Source organism: Typopeltis vanoorti, chromosome 5 (assembly GCF_054136105.1).
Source record: "Typopeltis vanoorti isolate ZY-2024b chromosome 5, IOZ_Tvanoo_1.0, whole genome shotgun sequence".
Taxonomy (NCBI): domain Eukaryota; kingdom Metazoa; phylum Arthropoda; class Arachnida; order Uropygi; family Thelyphonidae; genus Typopeltis; species Typopeltis vanoorti.
The window spans coordinates 171018982-171044625 of record NC_143553.1 but is presented as its reverse complement, the minus strand read 5'-3'; the positions used below and the strand labels follow the sequence as shown (position 1 = coordinate 171044625).

The 25644-nt window shown below is 34.7% G+C and overlaps 1 protein-coding gene across 1 annotated transcript in view; it reads right to left on the bottom strand.

Annotated features, from left to right (window-relative positions):
* Nucleotides 1–25644, bottom strand: part of RpS8 (ribosomal protein S8) — an 87119-nt gene that overhangs the window by 25712 nt on the left and 35763 nt on the right. Inside the window, exons 3-4 of the mRNA XM_090392922.1 lie at nt 13904–14003; nt 4773–4948 (exon numbers count right to left, since the gene is read on the bottom strand). Of these exons, the coding sequence (XP_090249048.1) occupies nt 4773–4948; nt 13904–14003 (276 nt within the window). The remainder of the gene's footprint in view (nt 1–4772; nt 4949–13903; nt 14004–25644) is intronic.

Here is a 25644-nt window from a genome sequence, read left to right as displayed (position 1 = left end):
ATTGCAGAAGCAGGTGATCAAAATAAATAAAGATAAAACGAACAAACAAAGAGAAAATTATGTATGGAGACTCAATGAACGTGTGACAAAATTGTGTTTCCTAGGTGCAAAAATTCCCGATATTAGCCACACCATGCAGATGCAAAAAGGTAAGTTGAAGGAAATGATGGTTCATACAAATGATTTGAAGTGAGAAGTATTCTGAGAGAGGATCTCAGTTGTTATAAGAGTCAAATCTGAAGAGCAAGAATGTTTGAAGATTGGAAGTCTCCTACCATGCTATGAGAAAGGCGAAATGGGGAGTATTTGTATTCATCCATCTTTTTGGATGAATACAAATGTAAACTCCTGGAAGTTTTTCTTTTAAAAATTAAGAAAGGTGGCAACTTTGTTCCATCTGCACAGCACACGTCCTCCCCACACCAGAAGGTTTAACATTTTTTTTATTTTAACCTTTGGAGTCAACTGCCTTGATCAAGGGCACATCAAAGGTCAGAGGTTCTTAATCCATTAGCTCTGTGAAAGTTCAAAATTATCCTGTTTTCTAGAATTTATGACGAATCTGATAAACTTAATTTTATTTTCGAATTCATGTGTCATTTTTTGTGATATTTTTGCTTTCTCTTGAATATGTACATCATTTCTCTTCATAAATCTAAAGCACCATGATGACAACCCTGTAAAATCGATATTTCTTTCTGTTGCCAATAATTTTGCTCATTGCATATTCATTTTTGTAGATAGATATGCAGAAACCCGATCTTCTTTGATCCATTATTCAAGTTTTTAATTCATTTTCAATTTCTGGCTATTTTGTCAGTTTTCAGCAGATTGTCCGTTTTTTATAATTTGCTTCTATTAATTTCTTCATTTATAACAATTTTTTTTGTAGGTGGAGGCTCAAAATGTAGAATCCATGGGTTATAAAAAAAATGTAAATATAATAATGTGATTACTAGTTTAAATGCATGACCATTAACGACATACCATATCTGTCCATATATAAAAACATATCTATGTGTAAGATGCATTTGGCTTATAGGACACATCCCAATGTGTGGAAGGAGGCCAAAATAACTGCCTTCCATAAGAGAGGTTTCTGCAAGACTGCAAGTAGCAAATTATAGACCAATCTGTATCTCAGGCGTGGTGATAAAAGTATTAAAAAAATTGGTCAAAAAGAGAATTCAAGAATGGATAGATAAAAACACAGAGCCAACATAGCTTTGTGAAAGGTCAGTCATTATAGGAAATAACCTGAAAGGAAATATTCAGCCGTTTGCTGATGATGCCAAATTAGGGTAGAGTAATAGTTAATCAAGGCAATGTGGAAAGCTTGCAGGACGATTTAAACAGGCTGTCAGTATGGACAAAAGTTAATGGGTGTCAGTTTAGTGCCAAGAAATGTAAAGTTATGCATTTTGGGATTAACAGATTACAAGCCATGAATAACATTGATGGCACTGTACTCCAAGAAATAGATGAAGCTAGTGATTGGGGGGGGGGGGGGTTAGACAGACAGAGTTAAAGTTTAGAGGACATTATTTTTAAGGCCGCTATGATAGCCCATAAGATTACTTGGCTATTACTGAAGAACATTAACAAGAAGAGATAAGAAAGTTTTTATTCCTCTTTATAAGGCTTTGATGTCCATATCTGTTCAAGTCTGGTCTCCTAGGTTTCTTGGAGATGAGGAAGCACTGGAAGGGATTTAGAGACAAGTGTCCATGATGGAGAGTGGTCTGTGGAATGCAGAAGTTGGTCGATAGAAGAAAGAGGGGATATGATAGAAACATTTAAGTTGCTTAAAGGATTTTATAGGACTGATTCAGGGCAAATGTTTCAGCACTTGGCTAGAGGGACCAGAACAAGGCATCATCCCTGGAAGTTGAATAAAGGAGTGGTTAGTACAGGTGTGAGTACTAGATTTTTTGCTTGTGAATGAGTGAAATGGGTTGCAGTCTGTTGCGAGTGTTTTGTTAATGGGTTCAAGGAGAGGTATGACAGATTGGGTCTCCAGTGATGTCTTAGGACTACATGTAGGTGCCTGTATAATAAACTATCAAAAGGCATTGCAAATCTAAATATATTATTGTACATGCATCCCCCCCCCACCTTGTTATAATAAGCAAAATGCTAAAAAAAAAAACACAATCTGCCTTTAGCAAACCCAAGCTGTCCATTAAAGAAAATTCTATTGCTGTTCACAGTTATGAATGTCTTCACTAGCTTCTCCAACACTTTGACCACAACTCCAGACAATCAGATCGACCTATAATTCAAAGCCTTAGTCTTCCTGCATTATGAAGTGAAACAATTTTGCCATCTTTCCATTCCTTCGGGACCTGGGATAATCTAAGGAATGTTAAAAATGTACATTAAAGCTGTTGTTAACTCCCTAGAATATTCCCTCAAGACATGCGATGATATTCCATCATCGCATGTCTTGAGGGAATATTCTATCAAGACATGCGATGATATTCCATCAAGCCCAATGACCTTGCTGACATACCTACCAGTAACTCACCAGTAGTTCCTCATCCATTCCCACTGCTCAAGTTTTGCATTATGTTACCACCACAAGGAGGAAGTACTTTAATGAACTGCTCATTTAACACCTCTACTATATCCTCCTCAGTATTCTCCATCATTCTCCCATTACCACTGACCAGCATTATCCTGCCATGTGTGGAGATAATCAGCTACATGAGGAGTACAAAGAACAAGCAAGGAAGGTGATTTAGTAAAAGTGCAGCAGTTAGTAAATGATACTAAAAGAAATCCTAGGAGTTTCTCAATGTACATGGCAATTCTTCCTTCTACTGGCCATGTACATTGAGAAACTCCTAGGATTTCTTTTAGTATCATTTACTAACTGCTGCACTTTTACTAAATCACCTTCCTTGCTTGTTCTTTGTACTCCTCATGTAGCTGATTATCTCCACTCATCTTGAGCCACCTCCATAATGCCCATTTCTTCCCAACTGCACGCTTCTCTTCAATCATCCATTTTACACTTGCATCTCCTGACCATTAAAGCTTTGAAGTTGCAGATGCAAGGGTCTCTGGCATCTATTAACTCCTTTCATCATAAAATCAAATTCACTTTAGATTTTGAAGGAAAATTACCTTCTCTAGACATTTTAATTACGAAACAAGCAGACGAAGGCATTTCTCTTAATGTGCACTGTAAGCCAACCCACACGGGTCATTACCTACATTTCTCCTCGTTACACCATATTTAACAAAAACTGAGCATTGTACGTGCTTTAAAAAAAAAAGCAATCTCTATTATAAAAGATGAAGGAACATCAACAGAAGAATTACATTCTATTCTCCAACTATTGATCAGCAATGGATATCCTAAAGAAATAATAAGAATACTACTCTCTAATCTCTCTCTACAAATTCATGACATTCATTAGAGACCTTCAATTTCCATTCCCTTCATTGGTGAACCTTCACAAAAAATTGTTAATCTCCTGAAATTAGAGTAGCCATCAAACCAGTGACATTACAAAATCTGTTACGCTCACCCAAGGACCATGACTCTTTCAACAAATATCCTGGAATTTACAATATTCCATGTTCTTGTGGCCTTAATTGCACAAAATAAGCTTCGAGAAGTTTAAAAATAAGATGAAGAGAACATATTGGAGACATTAACAACAGAAAACAGTTCAGGGTTGGCATTTCTCCATTCACTACAACATCGAATGAAATAAGAGCTCCATGCCAAACATAGAAGACAGCCCCCGCAACATAAAAAGAGGCTCCAGTGGTAATCCACACACAAGGTACATTAAACAGAAACCAAGGGATGATTCTGTGTGACATTTGATTAGATATCTAAATTCTGATGTGTCACATCAGGGTTTAGATATCTAAACAAAGAGTTTAATTTCTCTGAAACTATCGGATGCACCTGTCAAAAATAAGATACTGATCAGAAAATAACTGATCAAATAAATGTCCAATATCCCATTTAAAATTTGTCCACACTCTACCTGAAATTGGCTGCCATAAAACAGTGCTTAATGTTGAATTATAGCTTTAGCTTTCTTTTCCTAATTGCTATTGCATAATAAAGCATCTTAGTTATAATTAAAAAGTATATTTGGTTTCTTTGCCTAGGTAACACTATCAAATGGTATTTCTGCAATTTCCCTTTTAGCTCCCCCTCCTCCACCCCAATTGCTATCCTATGCCTCCTGATGATGGAAAAATAACTCTGACATTCTTTCTTTTAAATTACAAATAATGGCTCAATGGAAAATCTAGTGATGGTATTTGAAACAAATGAGTACTCATTATCTGATTTGCAACTCAAGGCTCAATTTCTCCAGTGACTAGAATATCATTTTATTTGGTATGGTATATCCATGAGTTCCAGGCATCACCCATCACAATTAACCGCTTTCAAAAAATATAGTATTCCCCCATCCCCCACCATATTAGAGTAAGGATGATGGGAATTATTTTCTTTAACAAGGATTCAAATTAACTGTGCAATTGCAGCCAATCATTATTTCAAAGCAAAGAGTACTGCTGGTTCTTTCAATGGCTTATTTACTATGAGTTGACAAGATGCTGAAGATTTTGAGGAAGAAACAACATAAAAAATAAAGCATCAATTTAAAACATGGCAACTTTTACTGCAATGTTTTAAATGCCACAAACCAGTAGTTTTACAATAAACCTAAACAGGATTTAGAGATATCAGTCTATCCTTATAATGAAAAGCATACATCTAACAGGTTAGTTACACTTACCAGCTTAGCTCCCTTTTTCCTTCCTAGTGGAAGAGCATAATGAGCTTCATACCACTGTCTAAAAGGTGTAGCATCAATTAAAACAATAGCATTTTTCACCAGTGTTTTTGTACGAACTAATTCGTTATTACTTGCATTATAAACAGTATCAATAATACGCGTCTTCCGTGTGCAATCTGAAACAAAGGGAAAAAAAAAATTTTTTATTAAAAAGCATTTTTATTAATAATCACTGAAGCAGTACCAATATCAGTTCTGCAAAATGCATCAGTGCGCTGTGAGTTAATCATTAAAGCTCAGTTTTATGCAATACTTCATCATCTGCAATTCAATTCTAAACTTAAATTTCAGGCTGGAAATATGTACTTTAAAGAACATTTATATATCTCCTTCCAAGCTGTTAAAGAAACTTATATTTCTAAAAAGTGGTATAAGGAGACAAATTTATCAAGGATGTTATCAAAGATAGTCAAATAGCAAAGATGACATTTCTCAACCAATCATCTAGTGGAAGAGAAAGTAGCAGCAGCTATCAGAAATATTATGGAAAATGGAGAAAGAAAGGAGAGGATAAAAACTAGGTACCAGGAATTCAGAAAACTGATTATGACTTCTAATACAATGCACTATCTTCACCTTCCTATTACACCTGATTAAGTCACCACAACAAATCTGTAGGAATTTTATGGTGGATAGTATACCATAGTAAATTTATTGCAGAATAGCACTGTACAAATGAGGGTTTGCACAGGAATTTTCAGTAGTTTGTCATAGTAAGTTTGTTATCATTGTTTACTGTTGTGAGTTGAGTAATAGGTATCCATATACATAGGGAAATGAACGCGAATGGATCAGCAATTTGAAACTTAACACACCAAACTGTATTCTAATAACATTCAATATTGACTGAAACTACACATACCACTCACTGAATTAAAAACCTTTAATACCATGATAGATATCCTTTAGCCTGAATTACAGCATACATGCAGTTTAGCAGATTCCACAGGGTGTTGGATTGGATTGCATTTACAACATACAAAAAGACATTCATCAGTCCTTTAACTGGCGCTCAAATTTAATAGAAGAGGAATTTCCTCCCAGATGTTTTCCTAACATATTCAATACATTCTCAATGGAGTTCAGATCATGTCTTTGTCGTGGGCAGGGAAGATGGAAGTTGCTGTCATGCTCACTGAACCCCTGCTGAACAATTCTTACACAATGGAGATAAGCATTAGCTCTGTTAAACTGTCACCTCCTGGATAAAAAAGTCAACATTGCAAGATGCTCAGATATTCTGGGGAGGACACACAACATTCCAGCAATATCAGGGGATCAATTCCATACCAACAGAACATGTCCCACAGCATAGAACCACCTCCAGAACCTTGAGTTGTGCTTAGAAGGCAAGCTGACTTCATGGAGCTCCTGCAAAACTCTGTCTACCATCGATACAGAGCAAGATGTTGAACTGTATTTAAATGGTATTGATTCGAACACAGATTGATAAGAAAACTATTTATTAACTTAAAAGCTAATATTTTGCTGGTATTATATCCAGCATCTTCAGAGCACACAAAACAAAGTTTGTTACAAATGCGAGACAACCGCAATACGGTGTAACAGTGGGGCTAGTATAAGTAGTTGCAGCATGCAACACAAGACTATCTAATTAGGTGCCATCTAAGTTAAAAAAAAAAATTATTAATTTAGTCTTAGGATGACTGTCTCCCAAATCTTTGGTAGATTTATACAGCCATACTTGTTAAGGTTTGGAGTATGTTTTAAGGCTTCTGTTGATTCCAGGAACAACTTCTCTGACTTGTAATAGTGTACTTTTGTTTTTTTCCAATTGATCCTGTGTGCTGGGGTATCCCAAGCATGGTCTGCCAGACCAGACTTGCCATAGCGAGTGCTGGATATATTTTTTGTGTTCACTGAGGCGGATGTCCACAGTTCTTCCTGTCTGTCTGTAGTAGGCTTGATGACATGAACAGGGCACTTGACTCCTGGATGTGATAAAGGAGTGAATCTGTCCTTAGGGGAATGGGTGAGAGTTGCCAATTTCACATAAGGTTTAAATATGGCACACAGTTAGTGTTTTTTAAGCACCCTAGATATATTTTCAGATGTGCCTTTAATGTATGGGATAGTGATAGTTTTGTTGTAGTCTTCTGTGGTAGATAGTAGGGGGGGGATTTCTGGGTAGCATTTAGTATTTTATCTTATGGGGATTATAGCCATTGGTTAGGAAGGTGTGATGCAGGTGAGAAAGTTCAGCAGTGAGAGCAATGTCATTGGAACAGAGCTCTAGCTCTATGGGTTAGTGTTTTTAAGATGTTGTTGCTATGGCAAGTTGGGTCTGGTAGACCATGTTTTGGAGCACACAGGATCAATTAAAAAAAACTACTGCACAGAAGCTACTACAAGTCAGGGAGGTTGTTCCTGGAATATTCTAAGACCAAATTAATAATTTTTTTTCTTTAAAACTTTGGATTACTGTTTTTTTTTTTTTTTTAAACTTAGATGGCACCTAATTAGTACTTTAGTCTTGTGTTGCATGCTGCAATTACTTATACTAGCCCCACTGTTACTTCATATTGTGGTTGTCTCGCATTTGTAACACTTTGTTGTGTGCTCTGAAGATGCTGAATATAATACCAGCAAAATATTAGCTTTTAAGATAATAAAGTTATTTTCTTATCAATACCATTTAAATATAATTCAACATGTGTGACAAACACATAAGCCTATCCGCGCGGTTAGGACAAGGTGTAACATGACTTTTCTACAGTCATGGTATTTCCAATACTACTCTAAACGAACTTTCCAGTTCTTCACAGAAATCAATGGTTTCTGTATAGGTGTCAAATGATATTTCTTAAGACTAAGAGATCAATGAAGCAGATTTATTCAGACATTAAGAATCACAGAATGTAAGCTAGTGTTCAGCACAAATAAGATAAACTTCTTGAAGTCAACAAGTAAAACACTACCACTTATATTGTATTGGCTAGCTAGATGAGAAGATAGCTAAACCTGACTTAACATATCTCTGTGCTAGTATTGATATATATAATTTTTTGAAAAGATTAGACTGAGTTTCCTTCAACTGCCAAACCTCCTCATTCACCACTCAAAACCTGTGCAAATATAAATTACTTGGTTTGTGCTCATGTGGATTTTTCTGTGAGACAGACCAAGTCAGTCACATCATAGTGACTGAAAAAAATAAATAAAATAAAATATAAAACAGCACTAGCAGCATGCATACAGACAACACATCAAGTACCGTGGCAGCATATAAAAATGGCCTATATCAATGACAATTCATTTCTCAGAGCATTCAATCAGAAATGTTAAAAAACTAAAATTGTGCAACAAGCAAAATCCTACATCAGATTTGGTCATATTTCATCAAATCTGTTCCATAATTTTTATTTTTATACACACTCTCCTGAGGAAGTGTACTATGTAAATGAAACTAGTAGAGGTTTAAACTCAATAACAATGAGGTCAACCTCCACGTGGAATTTATACTAGACTTAAATGTTTGACATGTTCTTCATCTACAAAAATCCTTAACACAAGACTTATTTGTGCATAGTCTTATTCCACAGAAGCTCCTAGAAGAAAAGAAAAGGAATTTTCAGAAACAGGAAATGTATCCCAGACACAATTTGTGGTAAATTTAGGGAAAGTGCAGAGCTAATATTAATAGCAAGTACCTATTGTCCTGTGTAAATGGACTAATGGTCATAATTAACAGATCGACAAGAAAAATGTGGAATCACTAAATTTCTGACATATAATGATGAGGGGTAGGTTATGATAGTAATGATGTAATTTTTAGACTGGTCAAGTCTTTGGTGAAGTGTTTTTTTCCTAACCCAGCTCAGATCCATAAGTTAAAATCGGTTTAAACACCATCTTGTATAAAGCTAATTTAGTGTTGACTAACTTCTCCACACTTCACCAATGACCACAGATACGAGTCCTGAGAAAAATTAGGGATGTGAACAGATGACATCAATGGCAATATCAAATTTAAAATGAGAGAATATTAGGAAAGAACTTGACATTGTTAGCATCCAGGAATGTGTTAGCAGAGCTAATCTCAGGTGGTATGGTCACTTAAAAGAATGGGAGAGGAAAGATTAGCAATACAAGTGTTCTCTATCAGGTTGGCAGGGAAAAGACTAGAGGAAGACCAAGATATAGGATGGATCGATACAGTAAAGTGCCTTAGAAGACAGAAATATAAAATCTGACAATGTCAGTCTTGACAGATAACAGATTGATTTGGAGGAAAATTGTTTATAGGTAGTTAGTAATGATGTAAGTTCTTCATGTAGTACTATCCTAATTTCCTGTACGCTCCTTGAGGGTATGTGTCAGGAATTTGATAATGACTAATTTCTCTCTTATTCCACATAATTTATTCAGTTGGCTTCCTACCATACCAGCTTTGTTGATTCTGTTGTCTATTTCCAGATTTAATTTACTGTCTTCACTAAAAATTGTGCCTAAGTAGCTGAAATGTTTTACTTGTTCTATAGGTTCTCCATTCATGATGCAGTTGATATTTTCAATGTTTCTACCTATTTTCAATGTCATTGTATTAAGAGATCTTTGTGCCTAAATAGCAAAAAATGTTTTTCTTGTTCTTTTAGTTCATCCAGGATGCAGTTCATGCTTTCAACCTTTCTGCCTATTTATTACTTTTTATTGTTGATTTTCATACCAAATTTATTATAACAGATAATCAATTTAGCCAGTGAATATTACAAAGTTGTACTGGATTTATTTGGAAGTTGAGATTAATATCTCAAATTTTCATATATCAGATAAATACCACTTTCCTTCATAATGTGATCGATGTTATGATGAATAACAGTCAAGAAATGTACACTCGTCTCGCACTTGATTTAACTTTAGTCTTCCTATACGTCATTCACTTTTAACTTCTGATATACACTATGCACTATCCAAAATAATGTCCCATTTACACCATATAACTTGCATTTTGAACAGCTGCTCTTGGCACCTTATCATACTCCTTCTACAGATCTACAATACTTAAATACAGATCCTTGTCATATTCCCATTTCCAAACAATTTGTCATCCTCAATTAATCCAGTGCAAAAGGCTTTGTTATATACAAAAATCATTCTACTATAAAGTTGAAAGCATCAGTAAGCTTTTTAATTTTCATTGTAAACTACTTGTGCTGTGTCAGAGTTAAATAAGAAAATAAATGAGCTATAATAACATCCTGCACAGAAATGAATTTATGTGCAATAAAACTTAAGTTCACCGAGGACTTTTTTTTTTTTTTTTTTAAACAGACTATGTTTTACCATACTTCACAAAATTATATATGAAGATAAACATTAAATACATTAGAATCAGATTAAGTTCAGCTAGGCACTAACATGTCAAATGACTGTTGCATATCCAAATCTAACCTACTAACCCTTCAGAACAAAAGAGTTCTGATAGACACTTTTAAGTGATTGTTTCCTTCCTGGAGAGTCAAATTTGAGAATAAAGGATTTCTGCTCAATAATGTATCTGGACCTCACGTTTACTGTGGAATTACACAGTAATCCCATTCAAAACACCATACTGATGCCACAGTAAGCCTTGGATGACAAGATTTTCTACAATGCTGCTGATCAAGGTAAACAATCTGATTGACCTTGGATAGGGAGCATCCTGAAGTAAAGTACAAGGCAGTCAACCATTAGGATCTCCCTTTACAGATGTTCATAGGTGGTAGGAAAATACCAACAACTATTTCCTGACAAAACAAAATGAACTGCAAAAAATATTATCCTAAGACTCCTGTTGGAGGTGCCTTTGTCACACACAGCTCATCATACCTTGCCTTAAACACATTCAAATTCTCTGCAGACGCCACTCTCAGGCAAGCATTCCAATCATTCAGAACTCTCCATGCAAAAAACCTGCTTTTCACTCCCTTGCTCACATTCTTCTTATACAGCTTCCAGGGATAACCTCTTGTTCTTCCATGATCTCCCATCATTTTATGAAAACGTTAATCCTATCATATCATCCCTCTTCCTCCCGTCCATTAGATTGCAAATTACATAAGCTCAACCTTGTTTCATATTTGATATTCCATAGATCAGAAACTATTTTGGTTAATCTCGCCTGGACACTCTCCAACATCTCTTCATCCTTTTGAAAACCAGGTGACCAAATCTGTGCACAGTAGTCCATGTGGCCTAATCAGAGCTTTATACAATGGAACCAGAATCTCCTTACTTCTACAAGTTGGCATCTACTGCATCGTTCCCAGAATTCCCAATTTTGGCATGATGTGTTCTAAATTTCAGATCCTTATCCACCATCCCAAGATCTCTTATTTCCTCCACTTCCAACAATATATTCCCACCAAGCATAAGCTCTACATCCCATTCTTGTTTCTCAAATATTAAAACCTTACAATTTGCAAGAATGAACTGTTATCCCCACTCATGTGCACATTCACTCAATCTATTCGAGTCTTGTAAGGCCAGAACATCTGCCCTACTCCTCATAGTTCATTCTAACCTTGTATCGTGGCAAACAACTGAATATCACAATTAAAATCTTCCCCAATATCATTAACATAGCGTTTAAACAACAATGGCCCTAATGACTTCTTAGGCACACCACTAATGACTTTCCTCTTGTGGGATATTGCTCCCTCCCAAACAACGTGTTGATACCTATCAGATATCCAATTTACAATCCAATCCCTTCTGATCTAGTTTGACAATCAACTTATCATACTGTAATCTTTACAAAATCTAAGTTTACTTCATTGGACAAAAGAGATGGATACTGTGTATCCATCTCTTTTGTCCAATGAAGCTGTTACCTTATTGTAATAAGTAGATTACTAAAACATGACATGATCTCCCTTTAGCAAATCCATGCTGTCTCCATCCAAGATGATACTATTGTTGTCAACCCAATTCTGGACCCTGGTTTTCACCAGCCTCTACAACACTAACAACTGACACACAGACAGGCCTATAATCTGATGCTTGAGGTCTGTCAATTCCCTTATGAAGCAGCACAATCTTTCCTTCCACTTCTTTGGAACTCTGGACTCAATGTAAAACTCATTAAACAAATACGTCAATGTAGATGTCAACTCAGTGGCACACTCCTTCAAAATACAAATGATATATCAAGTCCCATGACCTCATTAACATCAAGTTTGTTCAATTCCCCATATACCTCTTGTTCATTTACAATTAGTCACTCCTCATTATCCACTGATCTCAAACTCTGCATAATGTCATATTCAATTAAATATCAGCTATATCCTCTGCAGTGGTTGTTCTTATATCATTTTCTTCAATCAATGTCACCCTTCCATAATCTTTTTTTGCTGGGTACATACCGAATGAATTCCCTAGGATTTTTTTTTTTTTTTTGGCTTCATTAGCTAACTGCTGCTCCTACTGCACTTTTCCTAGAATTGATTACACTCATTTTATGTAGTCACCATAATGTCTTTTTCCTCTGTATTACATGCTTAATCTCTTCATTCATCCATTTAACACTTTAAATCTTCTGACCACCTTTGGAATACATCTAGACATTGCTTCTACTAGATAGTTCTTGAATATCACCTATGTAGCATCGATCTCCTTAATAGCCAACTCCTCATTCCATGCTACATCTGAAAGCAGTCCTCAGAGCTTCTCATAATCACAGCCTTGTGGTCTCACATATACCCTTTCCTCACAGAAGTCCTCACACTGCTGGCAACCACTTCATGGTCACTCACCAACTGGAAAGAGATTTGACACCTCATTAATAACATCCTCTGATGATATGATCAAATTCAAGACCCTCAATCCTCGTGTGCCCACTGTTAGATACTGCCCGAGGTGGTTGTCCCTCAACAACGAAACTCATTTTCTTTACTTACTGTTGTAACCTTATTGTCCTAGTCTATATTGCCAAAATTAAAATCACTCATAATGATCAGTTTTCTTATTTGATTGTCTAATTTGATTATACATTTCATAGTCACTACCACATACATTACTAGGTCTATAACATCTGACTAAATTTTTTATTCTATTCACCTCTATCTTACACCATAATGCCTCAAAGCCACTGCCACTATTTCCCTCTTGCATCTCTACCTTCTATCATCTCTATCTTCTAATTTTTCTATCATCAATAGCACTCCATCACCTGTTTTAACCTTTCTATCTTCACAAAATAGATCATAATCTTCCATCTCTATTCCTGTAGGGATGTCATCCTCATCCAACTATGTCTCACTAATCCCATGTCATCCTCTTTCCTTTGTCTACACATGCACTCACATCCTCTTGGAGCACCCGAGTCTCTCCGTTTCCCCATCTTTCACACTTATTCTCATTTTATGGAATACAAAACCCAGTTGTTTGGTAAATAACTGAGTGCTAAAAACATTCCACTTTCATCTGTAAAATTACAACATGCTTATTACATGACACCTCCAGGGAATTGACTCATCGAGAGAGGGCACCTACTCTACAACTTTGTCTCCATCCATTACAACAATGCCATCTTACGTGCACCACCACTATATATATATATATATATATATTTTTTTTTTTTAAAACAGACAATCACAAACAACCATGCCCACAGCAGGATTCAAACCCACAGGCTTTTGACTTGAGAGCAGATACGCTAACCACTCTGCCAACCAGGTCAGCTGGTTATGCATATCTTTGGTATATGTTTAAGCATATACCCACTTCATAAGTACCACCTCAGTCCTTCCTTGCTTTCCTGCACTTTCGCATTTCTTTTCACTTGATCAGATTCATTCTCTACATTCATTACTCTCCCTTCCAAGTCTCTCCAAACGACTCGCACCAAAACCATTCAAATGCAGTCCATCACTCTTATACAGTTCAATTCATCCCTCAAACTCATTTCACACATTAACAAATCACACTCCTTTCTCCTCACACATTTCTAACATATCATTCACAATCTTTGCTCTCTGCCTCATCTCTGTCATATCTAAAAATGAGTTATGAGTTTTGCTGATCAAACATTTTAACCTCTTACTTAAAACAAAATTCTAGAAATAACTTACGTTCTGAAGCCCAAGCAAAATTTCCATGATCTAAACGCAGAGCACGATATTTTTTGTTGCCTCCTCTAGTTCTGACAGTGTGTATTCGTTTGGGTCCAATCTAAAAACATAACTTTAACTGAAATTCAATAAATTCTATATTCTTTTTTTGAAAGTTGAAAAATTTAGTAAGGCTTCAGATCGCTAGAGGTGAATATTAGTCATTATTAATCAACACATAAGGAATCATCATTAAAGCCTTTAAAAACTCCACTAATGGTTAAGTCATTATTACTAATGCCATGCAAATAAATCCAATCACAGGAGGATAAATAATATATCAAATCAATGCTAGCTGTAGTTAGCATTGATTTGATATAAACATGCTTTAATAAACAAACTGGTTTAGATTAGAATAAATCAAGCTATTATGCATTTATACGTTTTAAGAAATACAAAACCAAGTTGCTCGATAAATGACTGAGCATTGACATTCCATTTTCAATTGTAAAATTGCCACCACGTGCTTATGACACATACCTGAAAGGCACAAAATGGTGATATTTTATGGAGATTGGTTGAAAATAGAATATAGGTTGATACTTTAAATATCAAGAATACAGGGATGCACAACTGCCTAAAGCAAAGAGATGGCAAATATGTCTGGAAAGGAAAACTCATTTCAATACCATAGGTCAAAATGAATAACACCATGCATTCATTTTTCAGCAATTTATATTCCATAAACATCTAAAATTGATGTTTAAAAAAAAAAGTGCATGTTGTTGGCACTTGCTTTTCTTTTGTCTATTCATTCATCTAAATACATGCTATTGATACTTTTTTTGGTATTAAAATCTGCAAAGCTGGTAAAGATTTTTAGCAATCTCATTCCAAAATAATTAGAAATGATGACTACTATTCCAGGTTAGAATTGAATGAAATTATATTTATTTATAATATTCTATTTCAAGCAACTCAAAAGGACCTTTGAGTTATCTCAAATTTCAGTTTGGTTTAATTGTTTAACAAAATTTGCATAAGCAATTAATTCAAAATATATGCCACAAATGATAAAAACAAAAAATTATTTTTTAATTCATCCATGAGAAGCATACAGTCAATGAGTCTCTCCCTCCCTCCCTCCCTCAGTAGTTCAAGTTTGTAGACTTAATAGGAATCGAGAAATGGAAGCAGATTCAGCAGTAAAACACTGCTGTGAAAATGTTTACAATAAAAGCACACCCAGAAACAAGAAAGTGACAAATTGATTGGGATGAATCTAAGGAATCTCTTAACCGGAGTATTCTCTAAAAATGCATAGAAAATTTTTAGGAAATATGACCATCAATACACAAAAATTGTTTACATATACTGTGATGCTACAAGACAACATTTGATCCTAATATGTAAAAAGATAGTGAATGCAAATAATATATTTCACTAAGTTTCTTATATCAGCGTATAATTGGAAACACAGAAATGCAATGACTAATTGCAACTAAATGTTAATAGAGGGGTGGAATTAGCAGTGTTCTCCTATCAGTATCTTGACTGACTAGCCATCAGTCATACTTGTAGCATGTTGAGCACAGTTAAGCCTGGGATGAATTTCCGTGGTGGGCTGGCAACCTACGACATGGTCAAAAAGCCTGATGGAACTGATATAGATGACAGTGCAAATATTTCGGTGAAGTCCGGATGGCCATATCCTGGAAGTCTTAGTATCATGCCTCCACGTGGAACCCCCCCCCCTCCCCAGAAATGTGTCGTAATGAGCCATGTCAAAGTTGATACTAAGCAAAGAGCTGGCAGAAAGCTATAAAGTGCATCTCCCAAGACGTTATGTGGCCAGCGTGGGAGATGTTAGGACTGCAATGACATCTGCTGTTTCATCATTCATGGAAGAATTCATATATCAATGGCAATGTGAAACAACTGGCAGACAGAAGATTCTGAAGACAGATCAATGGCTGACAGAGTGAGCCAAGTTAGCTGGCTATTGCAGACATGGAAGAGATCAGGGCCACACCACGTTACTATCCTCTATCCTATAGTCAACCATGGAGAAATGGAAATATTTTACAAGCTATGCTTTGGAAGTTGGAACCTCTACAACGTCCCAAGCTGTAAATAGTTACAGGAAAGACGACACCGAAACTGTGATTAAAATGAGCGCTGCAAGTGCACTCCATGATGATGTCAACTTAAATCCGAAAGGAAGGTTGGCATCTGATATTCCTCCTTTGAAAACAAGAAACAGTCTTGAAAATTCGAACGTGAGAACATTATATAAAGTAGGGAATTTTGACAACCTTATACAGGAAATAAAAAGACTTAAAGTTGATGTGATGGGAATCAGTGAAACAAGATGGCCTAATATGGGAAAACTAGAATAAGATGGCTTTACATTTGTATATTCTGGTGGAGAGAAGAATGAATATGGAATGGGTTTCATGATTAAGGAAGACGTCTTTAAATCTGTAATGGAGCTATGGCCCATAAACGAAAGAATAATACTTATTAAATTAGCTGCAAAGCCTTTTAATATCATAATTATCCAGGTTTATGCCCCTATGATGACTCACAATGATGAAGAAATAGAAGATTTTTATAATAACTTACAAAAATCTATAGAATATGTAAAATCAATGACCTAAAGGTTATTTTTAATAACATCTATGATACAGGATACATCCCTGATGATCTAAGGAAATCTTTGTCACTATTCCCAAAATTCCAAGAACTTTTGAATGTACAGAATATAGACTAATAAGTTTAACAAGTCATGTTATTACAAAATTACTACTGAGAATAATCCTAGAAAGAATAAAAGGCACTTTGTCAGTAGAAATAGAAGACACTCAATCAGGTTTTCAAAGACAAAAAAAGGTACAAGAGAAGGAATCTTCAATTTGAAAACATTATGTGAAAGCCTTGACAACCAGAAAAGCATATATCTTTGTTTTATTGATTACACCAAAGCATTTGATTCAATAGATCACAAGAAACTAATACATATCCTACAGAATAACGGGTTAAAAGGAAAAGATCTACGTATAATTACAAATATATACCGAAATCAAATGGCATCAATAAGATATAAAAATACATATTCTGGCAACTTTGAAATCAAAAAAGGAGTAAGGCAAGGATGTGTCTTATCACCCTTACTGTACAATATATATAGTGAGAAAGTTTTTAAAAATATTTCAGAACTGAAGGGTGAAAAAGTCAGCGGTAGGAACTTCAGGTATGCAGATGACACAGTTCTTATAGCTGAATCTGATCTTCAAAACTTAATCACAAAAATTTAATACAGAAGCTTAGACATGGGACTAATTATTAACTTAAAGAAAACAAAGTGCATGATTATATCAAAAGAACCAATAAATAAGAAACTGAACATAAGTGTTAACCAAAAGAAAATTGAACAGGTTCAGTCTTTATATATTTCAGACAAATGTTTACAAACAGAGGAAATTCCCTTAAAGAAATAAAAAGAAGAATAGAGATAGCAAGAAAAGCCTTTACTGATATGAAAACTGTTCTAACATCCAGAGACATTAATATAGACACAAGAAAAAGATTAATAAAATGCTATATCTGGTCAAACCTTCTCTACAACAGTGAAACTTGGACGCTAAATAAAGAAGCAGAGAAAAAATTAGAAGCTTTCGAAATGTGGACCATCAGAAGAATGTTGAAAATACTATGGACAGAGAAAATGAAAAAACGAAGATGTTTTAAAGAAAGCAAAAACGAAAAGAACATTAATGAAAATAATTAAAGAGCAAAAATTTAAATATTTTGGACATCTAACCAGACAAGAAGGCATTCAGAAATTAATATTAGAAGGGAAATTGGATGGAAAAAGAGGGAGAGGTAGACCCAGGAGAATGTGGTTTGAAGACATTAAGGACTGGACTGGCTTGAATTACCATAAATGTTCCAGAGCAGCAAAAGAAAGAAAAAAGGTTCCATGACAATGGTTGCCAACCTCCTTCTAGGGGATGATACTTGAAGTTAGTAGATATTCTTATTCTATAGAGCATGTTGGATATCTGCAATTTAATGATTTATTTTACTTGATCAACAGCTGATTTTGAATAATTAAATAAAAAAAGGATAAATTTTAGTTTTATTATATATTATTTTTATTATATAAACGGCAGCCTGGTTGGCCAAGTGGTTAGCGTATCCACTCTCCAGCCTAAAAGATGTGGGTTTGAATCCCACCCTGGGCATGGATGTTTGCCCATGGTGGGAATTGTCAGTGGAAATACTAGTGGTATTAATTTTGGTGGGCAGTAGATGGCATTGATAAGTTGTAGCTGGTGGAATGAGCTGTAGAGTGGGTGTCCTCCCTCAATGAATCCTGGGGACTCCCTGGAGGTGTCATAATAATAATAAGCATTTACTAGATGAATAATGTGCATCGTTTCTTGTAATTAGAAATTTCTTTAGTAATGTTTATATTAAAAATCTTTGTATAGTTACAGCCTGTTGCAAACTGCTTAATTGCAATATTGGTAAAAGGTTCATGTAAAGGTTTCTTTTGGATTTTTTTTATTTTTTTGTTTCCATAACTTAAAACTTGAGAAGAAATTATTGAACTTCCAAACAAACATTTTACCACTAAAGAACTGTAATCTTGTTTACAAGCTGTGGTTGTTTGTCTTATTGCTATGTTACTACTTTCTGTATCAGCTAGAATGTGCTTGCACTTCCAAAACGGTAGTTAATATATAGGAAGGTGGAAAAAAACAGAACAGCTGTTGCATCAATTAGAAGAGATTACATTCCGAATGTTGTAAGTTTTTTGGGATATAATTTAAAGATGGCCCATAAGGGGCAATCATCTTGATTGTAAGGGAAGCGGCACTCCCATGGACCCCTTGCTGGATCTATTCTCTCCTTCTTCTACTTTGAGGAAGATCCACTTACTTTAATCTTTCCTATAAGGCCTTATCAGCCAACTCTTCTTACTTTATGACCCTTATGCTATTAGAGTACTCGAGGGCCATGGGGTCTTTTCATTTCTGGCCTTACAACTATGCCCTCTCTATAAACCTTACTATATTTCTTCAATAATCTACTCTTTCCCCTTCAATATACCCTATTCCTCCTATGGGTTTAAATTCAGAAGAAGGCTAGTTCAGAAGCCTTAAGGTAGCAGCCCTACCACTGAACTATTCCATCGTCAGGCTAGTCCACTGACATGGAGAACATAATCCTACTTGTAAGCTGACAGAAAAAGATAATCGGATTGAATCTATGGGAAACGCCACTGGAATGGAAAAGGGAAAATGAAAATGGAAACAACAAAATATAATACACATAGCAAACTGGAACGTAAGAGGAATAGCATATAAAGAAATAGAATTATAGAATTAGACCAGTTACTAAATAAAAGAAATTTTAAAATAGCAGTAATCACTGAAACAAAAAAGAAATTAAAAGGAACTATGAGAACTGAAAATTTTAATGTGATATACAGTGGAGTCGACAGAGACCAAAGAGCACAAGAAGGAGTCATGATTTGGATTCATAACTCCCTTTCAAAACAGTTAAAACATTATAAATTATGGAATGAAAGAATAATAGAAGCTAGAATAAAAATAGATAGAGGCTATTTAACAATAATTGGTTTATATGCCCCAGAAGAAGGAAGAGAACAGGATAATATTGATTTTTATAATCAGCTACAAAACATATATAATAAAATAAATAAAAATGACTACATAATTTTAGCAGGAGACTTAAATGCAAGAATTGGAAACACGAAAATTAATAATAATATAGGAATACATGGAGAACACACTCTAAACAGAAATGGTAAAAAATTGATTGACTTTGTAGTTTATAATAACCTAAAAATAATGAATTCCTTCTATAAACATAAAGACATACACAAATATACTTGGGCAGCAAGAGGATGGAAATCAATATTAGATTACTTCATATTAAATGAAAAGACATCAAAATTTTCACTAGATGTTAGAGTTCACAGAGGATATGAAATAAGCAGTGACCACTTCCTTGTTAAAATAAAATTAAGATTACCACCTAAATGGCTACAAATAACAAGAACAGAAAGAAAAATTGAAACATTTGTTTATAAAACTAGACTATTGAATGACACAAATGTACAATTGCTATATGAACAAAGAATTAACCAATATCGAGATAAAATAAAACAAAATGAAGAAATAGAAATAGAATGGCTTAATATAAAAACGATACTAAATGCAGCAGCAAATGAAAGCTTAGGAAAGACCAAAAAATTCAATAAAAGAAAAAAAGCTGAAGATCTGGGATGATACAATCAAAGAAATAATTAAAAAGAAAAAAGAAGCCTATCACAAATGGTTAAGCAGTAAAAGATTAGAAGATGAAATAGAATATAAAAGAATAAGAGCCATAGCTAAAAGAGAAGTCAAAAAAAGACAGAGAATCATGGAATAAATTTGTTTCTAATTTAGAACATGATTTATATAAAATAAGACCCAATGTATATAAGATTTTGAAACACTTAAATGCAGATACCAAAGAAAACATAAAATTAAACACTGAATTGAAATTAGAAGAATTTCAAAAATTACTACACAGAACTGTGGAGAGACAAATATTTTAAAAAAGACAACTGGCAAACAATTAACGAAAATGAAAAGGAAATAATTGAAGAAGAATTAGAAATCAGCCTGAAAGAAACAAGAAACGGAAAATCACCTGGAGAAGATAAGCTAGGTTCAGAACTATATAAATACGCAGGAACAAGATTCAAAAAAACTTATTTTTAAATAAAATTTACTTAACTGGTATCCCCCCAATAGAATGGAAAAAAGCAATCGTGATTCCTATCTTTAAGAAAGGTAATAGAGATGACCCTAAAAACTTCGAGGTATCAGTATACTAAATTCCTGTTACAAAATATATAGCAGAATCTTAAATAAAAAACTAATGAAATATTCCGAAAACTTTATTCTAGAGGTACAGAATGGATTTAGAAAAGGACGATCATGTATAGACCCAGCCTTTTGCCTAAAATTAATAGTAGAGAAAAGAAGAGAATATAATTTGGAAACACATATTGCATTTATTGACTTTGAAAAAGCATTTGACAAAGTTAAAAGAAACATTATTTAACACATTAAAAGAAAGACAAATACCAAATAATATCCTAAAAGCTATCACAAGTATATATGAAAATAATCAAATACAAATAAGATTAAATCACGAGCTATCATATACAAGAGAGATAAACCAAGGGGTCTGACAGGGATGTCCCCTCTCAGCAACTCTTTTTAATATCTACTTAAATGAAATAATTTAGCTCGGAGCAGAGCTGATTACTACCGGGTGCGTCCCCAGGTGGCGGATCGGGGAACAGCCTTCAGATATGGAGGTTAGCTGCGATATAAGCAGAGCAATCTGGCGAATAAGCAGCCGTGGACCAACAGCGACTGAGCTATCAGGGCATGGGGGAGCAGAAGTGGCAACTCTGTCTCACTTAAAACCTCACAAAGCCCAATGACAACTCGGTGACATGGCGAGTAGTGCCGCCATTAAATAAGTACCTGCTGGGGTCACCGCCCCTGACATTGGGAAGCAGCATTGTCAGTACTGACACAAGGTTGAAGTCAAATGATGACAGAAAAGCTTGTGATCAGAGATTTGCAGATGGCAATATGATTATATTGTGTACGTCTGTAATACTGCGGAGCAGAAAGCAAATGGAGAAACTACTGCTCTACCTTATCTCCAGAACAACCACCATGGCGAGCAAACCCTTACAATTGACCCCAAGTTCCCGGCGTCCCTTAAATGGGACAGGGGTGCGAAGAATCTCCGGGCTCAAAATGGTGTCCACTTTTAAAATTGCAACTTGGAATGTCAGAACTCTGTATGAAGCTGGCAAATTAAGAAATGCCACAAGAGAAATGAAGAGGCTGGGCATCCGGATTTTGGGAATTTGCGAGACAAGATGGCCAGGATCTGGAAAGTGTCAACAAGATAATATGACAATGTATTACTCTGGGAATGATGAGAACAAACATCGACATGGTGTAGCTGTAATAGTAGATGAAGAAATCAATAAATCAGTAATAAATTGGATTCCATTTTCTGAAAGGATAATGCTGTTACAACTTAAGGGAAACCCCGTTAACATAAATATCATCCAAGCTTATGCACCCACAGCTGACAAAAGTGAAGAAGATGTTGAAGAGTTTTATGAACACCTAAAAGAGATTAAAAACCTAACAAAGAAACATGATATAAACATAGTGATGGGTGACGTCAATGCAAAAGTGGGAAGAGGGGGGTGATGGAGAAATTGTTGGCGAACATGGCTTAGGCACCAGAAATGACAGAGGAGATCGCCTAGTCCAATTCTGTCAGGAAGAAGATCTAACAATAGCAAATACCTGGTTTAAACTTCCACCCAGAAGACTGTACACTTGGAAATTGCCTCAAGATAACCAACATAATATTGTCAGAAATCAAATTGATTATATACTGATAAATAAAAGATTCCACAGTAGTATAAAGAGTGCAAAGACTTATCCTGGAGCAGATATCTCATCAGACCACAATCCCATAGTTGCAGAAGTACGTCTTAGATTAAAATCAGCTAAAAAATCACAAAAGAAGAAAAAGAAAATTGATGTAGAAAAACTGAAAGACCCGAACATAAATAAAAGTGCCAAGACACAGCTTAACCTGCGATTACAACAGATTAACATAGAAGAAAATAAAAGTGTGGAATCTCTTTGGAATAGCTTAAAGAATGCCATCGTAACAACAAGTATTGAAGAAGTAGGTTATGTGAATAATATAAAACAACAGAAATGGATGACAGATGAGAGTCTTTCTCTTATTGATACAAGAAGAATGTATAAAAACAAAGACCTAGCCAGGTATACAGAATCACATAACATCATCAAGAAAAAAATAAAAGAAGCCAAGGAAAATTGGATGAAAAATTTATGTACTGAAATTGAACTGCTTCAGAAACAACATGATAATTTCAATCTGTATAAGAAAATCAATGAAATTTCTGGAAAAATGAGGAAAAAGCAAATAGTGTCTCTAAGAGACGAAAATGGAAAAATAGTTCTAGAAGAAGAGAATAAAGCAGAGATTTGGATAAAATATGTAACAGAACTTTTCAATGATACTAGACAGAAGCCTATAAATATAAAAGATAACATTCAAGGACCAGCAATCATGAAATGCGAAATAGAGAATGCTATACAAACAAGTAAAACAGGAAAAGCCAGTGGACCGGATGGTGTGCAAACAGAATTTTTAAAATTAATTGAACCAGATAACATCAAACTTCTTGAAAAACTATTTAATAAAATATAAAAAGTGATGAATTTCCATCAGATTGGCTCAAATCTACATTTATCACTATCCCAAAGAAACCATAACCAAATTCCTGTAGTGACTTCAGACTTATTAGTCTAATGAGTCAAACATTAAAAATATTTTTGAAAGTAATTCAGAATCTCATTTACAGAAAAAGTGAAGAAACTCTATGTGAAACACAATTCGGCTTTCGGAATGGTTTTGGTACTAGAGAGGCCCTTTTCTGTACCCAAACATTGATACAAAAATGCATAGAAAAACAGAAATCTGTCTTTGTGTTTCATAGATTTTGAAAAAGCATTCGACAAAGTCAGACACACCAACTTAATAGAAATTCTTCAACAAATAAGGCTAGATGAACAAAACTAATAACAAATCTGTATTGGAATCAGTCAGCTACCGTTCAATTAGACAACATTACCACCAGTGATATTAACATCAAAAGAGAAGTGAGACAAGGATGTGTGCTCTCACCACTCCTGTTCAACATATATGCAGAGGTAATCTTTAAAAAAGCATTGGAAGAATGTCCAGAGGGAATCACAATAAATGGAAAGATTGTTAACAACCTACGATATGCAGATGACACCGTGCTAATTGCAGATAACATTATGGATCTTCAAAAACTCATTGACAGAGTATACATAGAAAGCCAAAGAATGGGAATAAATATAAACATCAACAAGACAAAATACATGATCATCAGCAAACATCCAGCCTCATCAATGAAACTGACACTCAATGGGAAAAATATTGATCAAGTGTCAAGATATAAATATCTTGGTTGCTGGCTTAATGAACGGTGGGATCCAGAAATAGATATAAAGACAAGGAATGAAGTTGCACGGCAGTCCTTCATGAAAATGAGAACATTATTCTGCAATAAAGACCTGAACATGGAAGTCAGATGCCGAATGCTGTAATGCTGTGTGTGGTCTATTCTGCTCTATGAAGTTGAAACATGGACATTGAAGGCAACAACCATCAAGAAATCGAAGCCTTTGAGATGCGGCTATACAGAAGAATGCTAAAGATATCATGGACAGAAAAAATTACCAATGAAGATGTCTTAAAATCCATTGGCAAAGCTAAACATCTTGTACAAATAATCAAGAAACGAAAAACATCATATCTTGGACACATCATGAGAAACAGCAAATACCAACTTCTACAAACTATTTTGGTAGGAAGAATTGATGGCAAAGGAACTAGAGGAAGAAAAAGAATATCATGGTTTGACAACATCAAGACGTGTACAGGAAAGAGCAGTGCACAACTGCTCAGATTAGCACAAGAGCGCGGTTTGTTCGCCAAGATGATCGCTGACCTTCGATAGAATATAACACAATAAGAAGAAGAAATGAAATAACAATAAAATGGAGTAAAAATTTACACCAAGTAATTAAATTTTCACCTACAGTTAACTTAAACACTCTCCTATTTGCAGACCAAATAATAATTACAAATTCTGAAGATAACTTGCTATTTTAAATCTAAATGAGATATCCAAAGATTATGATATGATAATATCAACAGAAAAATCAAAAACTATGGCCTTTAAAGGACAAGAACTAAAATAGTAATAGATAACAAGATCTTAGAACAGGTGAATTCATTTAACTACCTAGGATGTATGATCACATATGAAAATGAAAAATTGCAAAATATTTAAAAATAACAGGGGTAATTAACTCTATATTTAAACCAAACCTAGTTCAAAAACAAACCAGGCTAAAAGTATACAATACATTAGCCTTACCGGTCTTAATGTTTGGAAGCGAAATCTGGACAATAAAACAAAAAGATTAACAACAGCAGAAATGAAGTTTATGAGAAAAACTGCAAAGTATACCCTATTTGATCACAAAAGAAATGAAGATATTATGAAAGAATTAAACCAAGAACCAGTAATAGAAAAAATTAAAAAATATAAACATAAATGGATGGAACACGTTCAAAGAATGAAAACAGAAAGATTACCAAAACAAGCCTGAAAGTACAAGTCATTAGGAAAAAGAAAACCAGGACGTCCTCTTAAATGATTCAACGATGACTTCTAAGGCCGGAACAGGCCATGCTAGGCCTAAATCCTTGATACGTATGATGATGATGATAATTTAAAGGAATTCTTAAGCCAAAAAAAGTGGAGAGCATTAACAGAGTAAAAAAGTTCTTCCAAAGGAAGAATGTATAATTAGTTTCAACCCAATGCAAGGTCATTGTATCATAATGTATCAAACATTATACAGCAAATTTATTCTAGTTAAATGTTGTAAACTTGAAAGCGAACTTTTGTAATCAAGGATAAGGAAGAAGTTTTCACGAGAAAAAACAGGAACTTTAAAATTCTTTATATTCCAAAGGATTAGAAAAGAAACTGATACGTT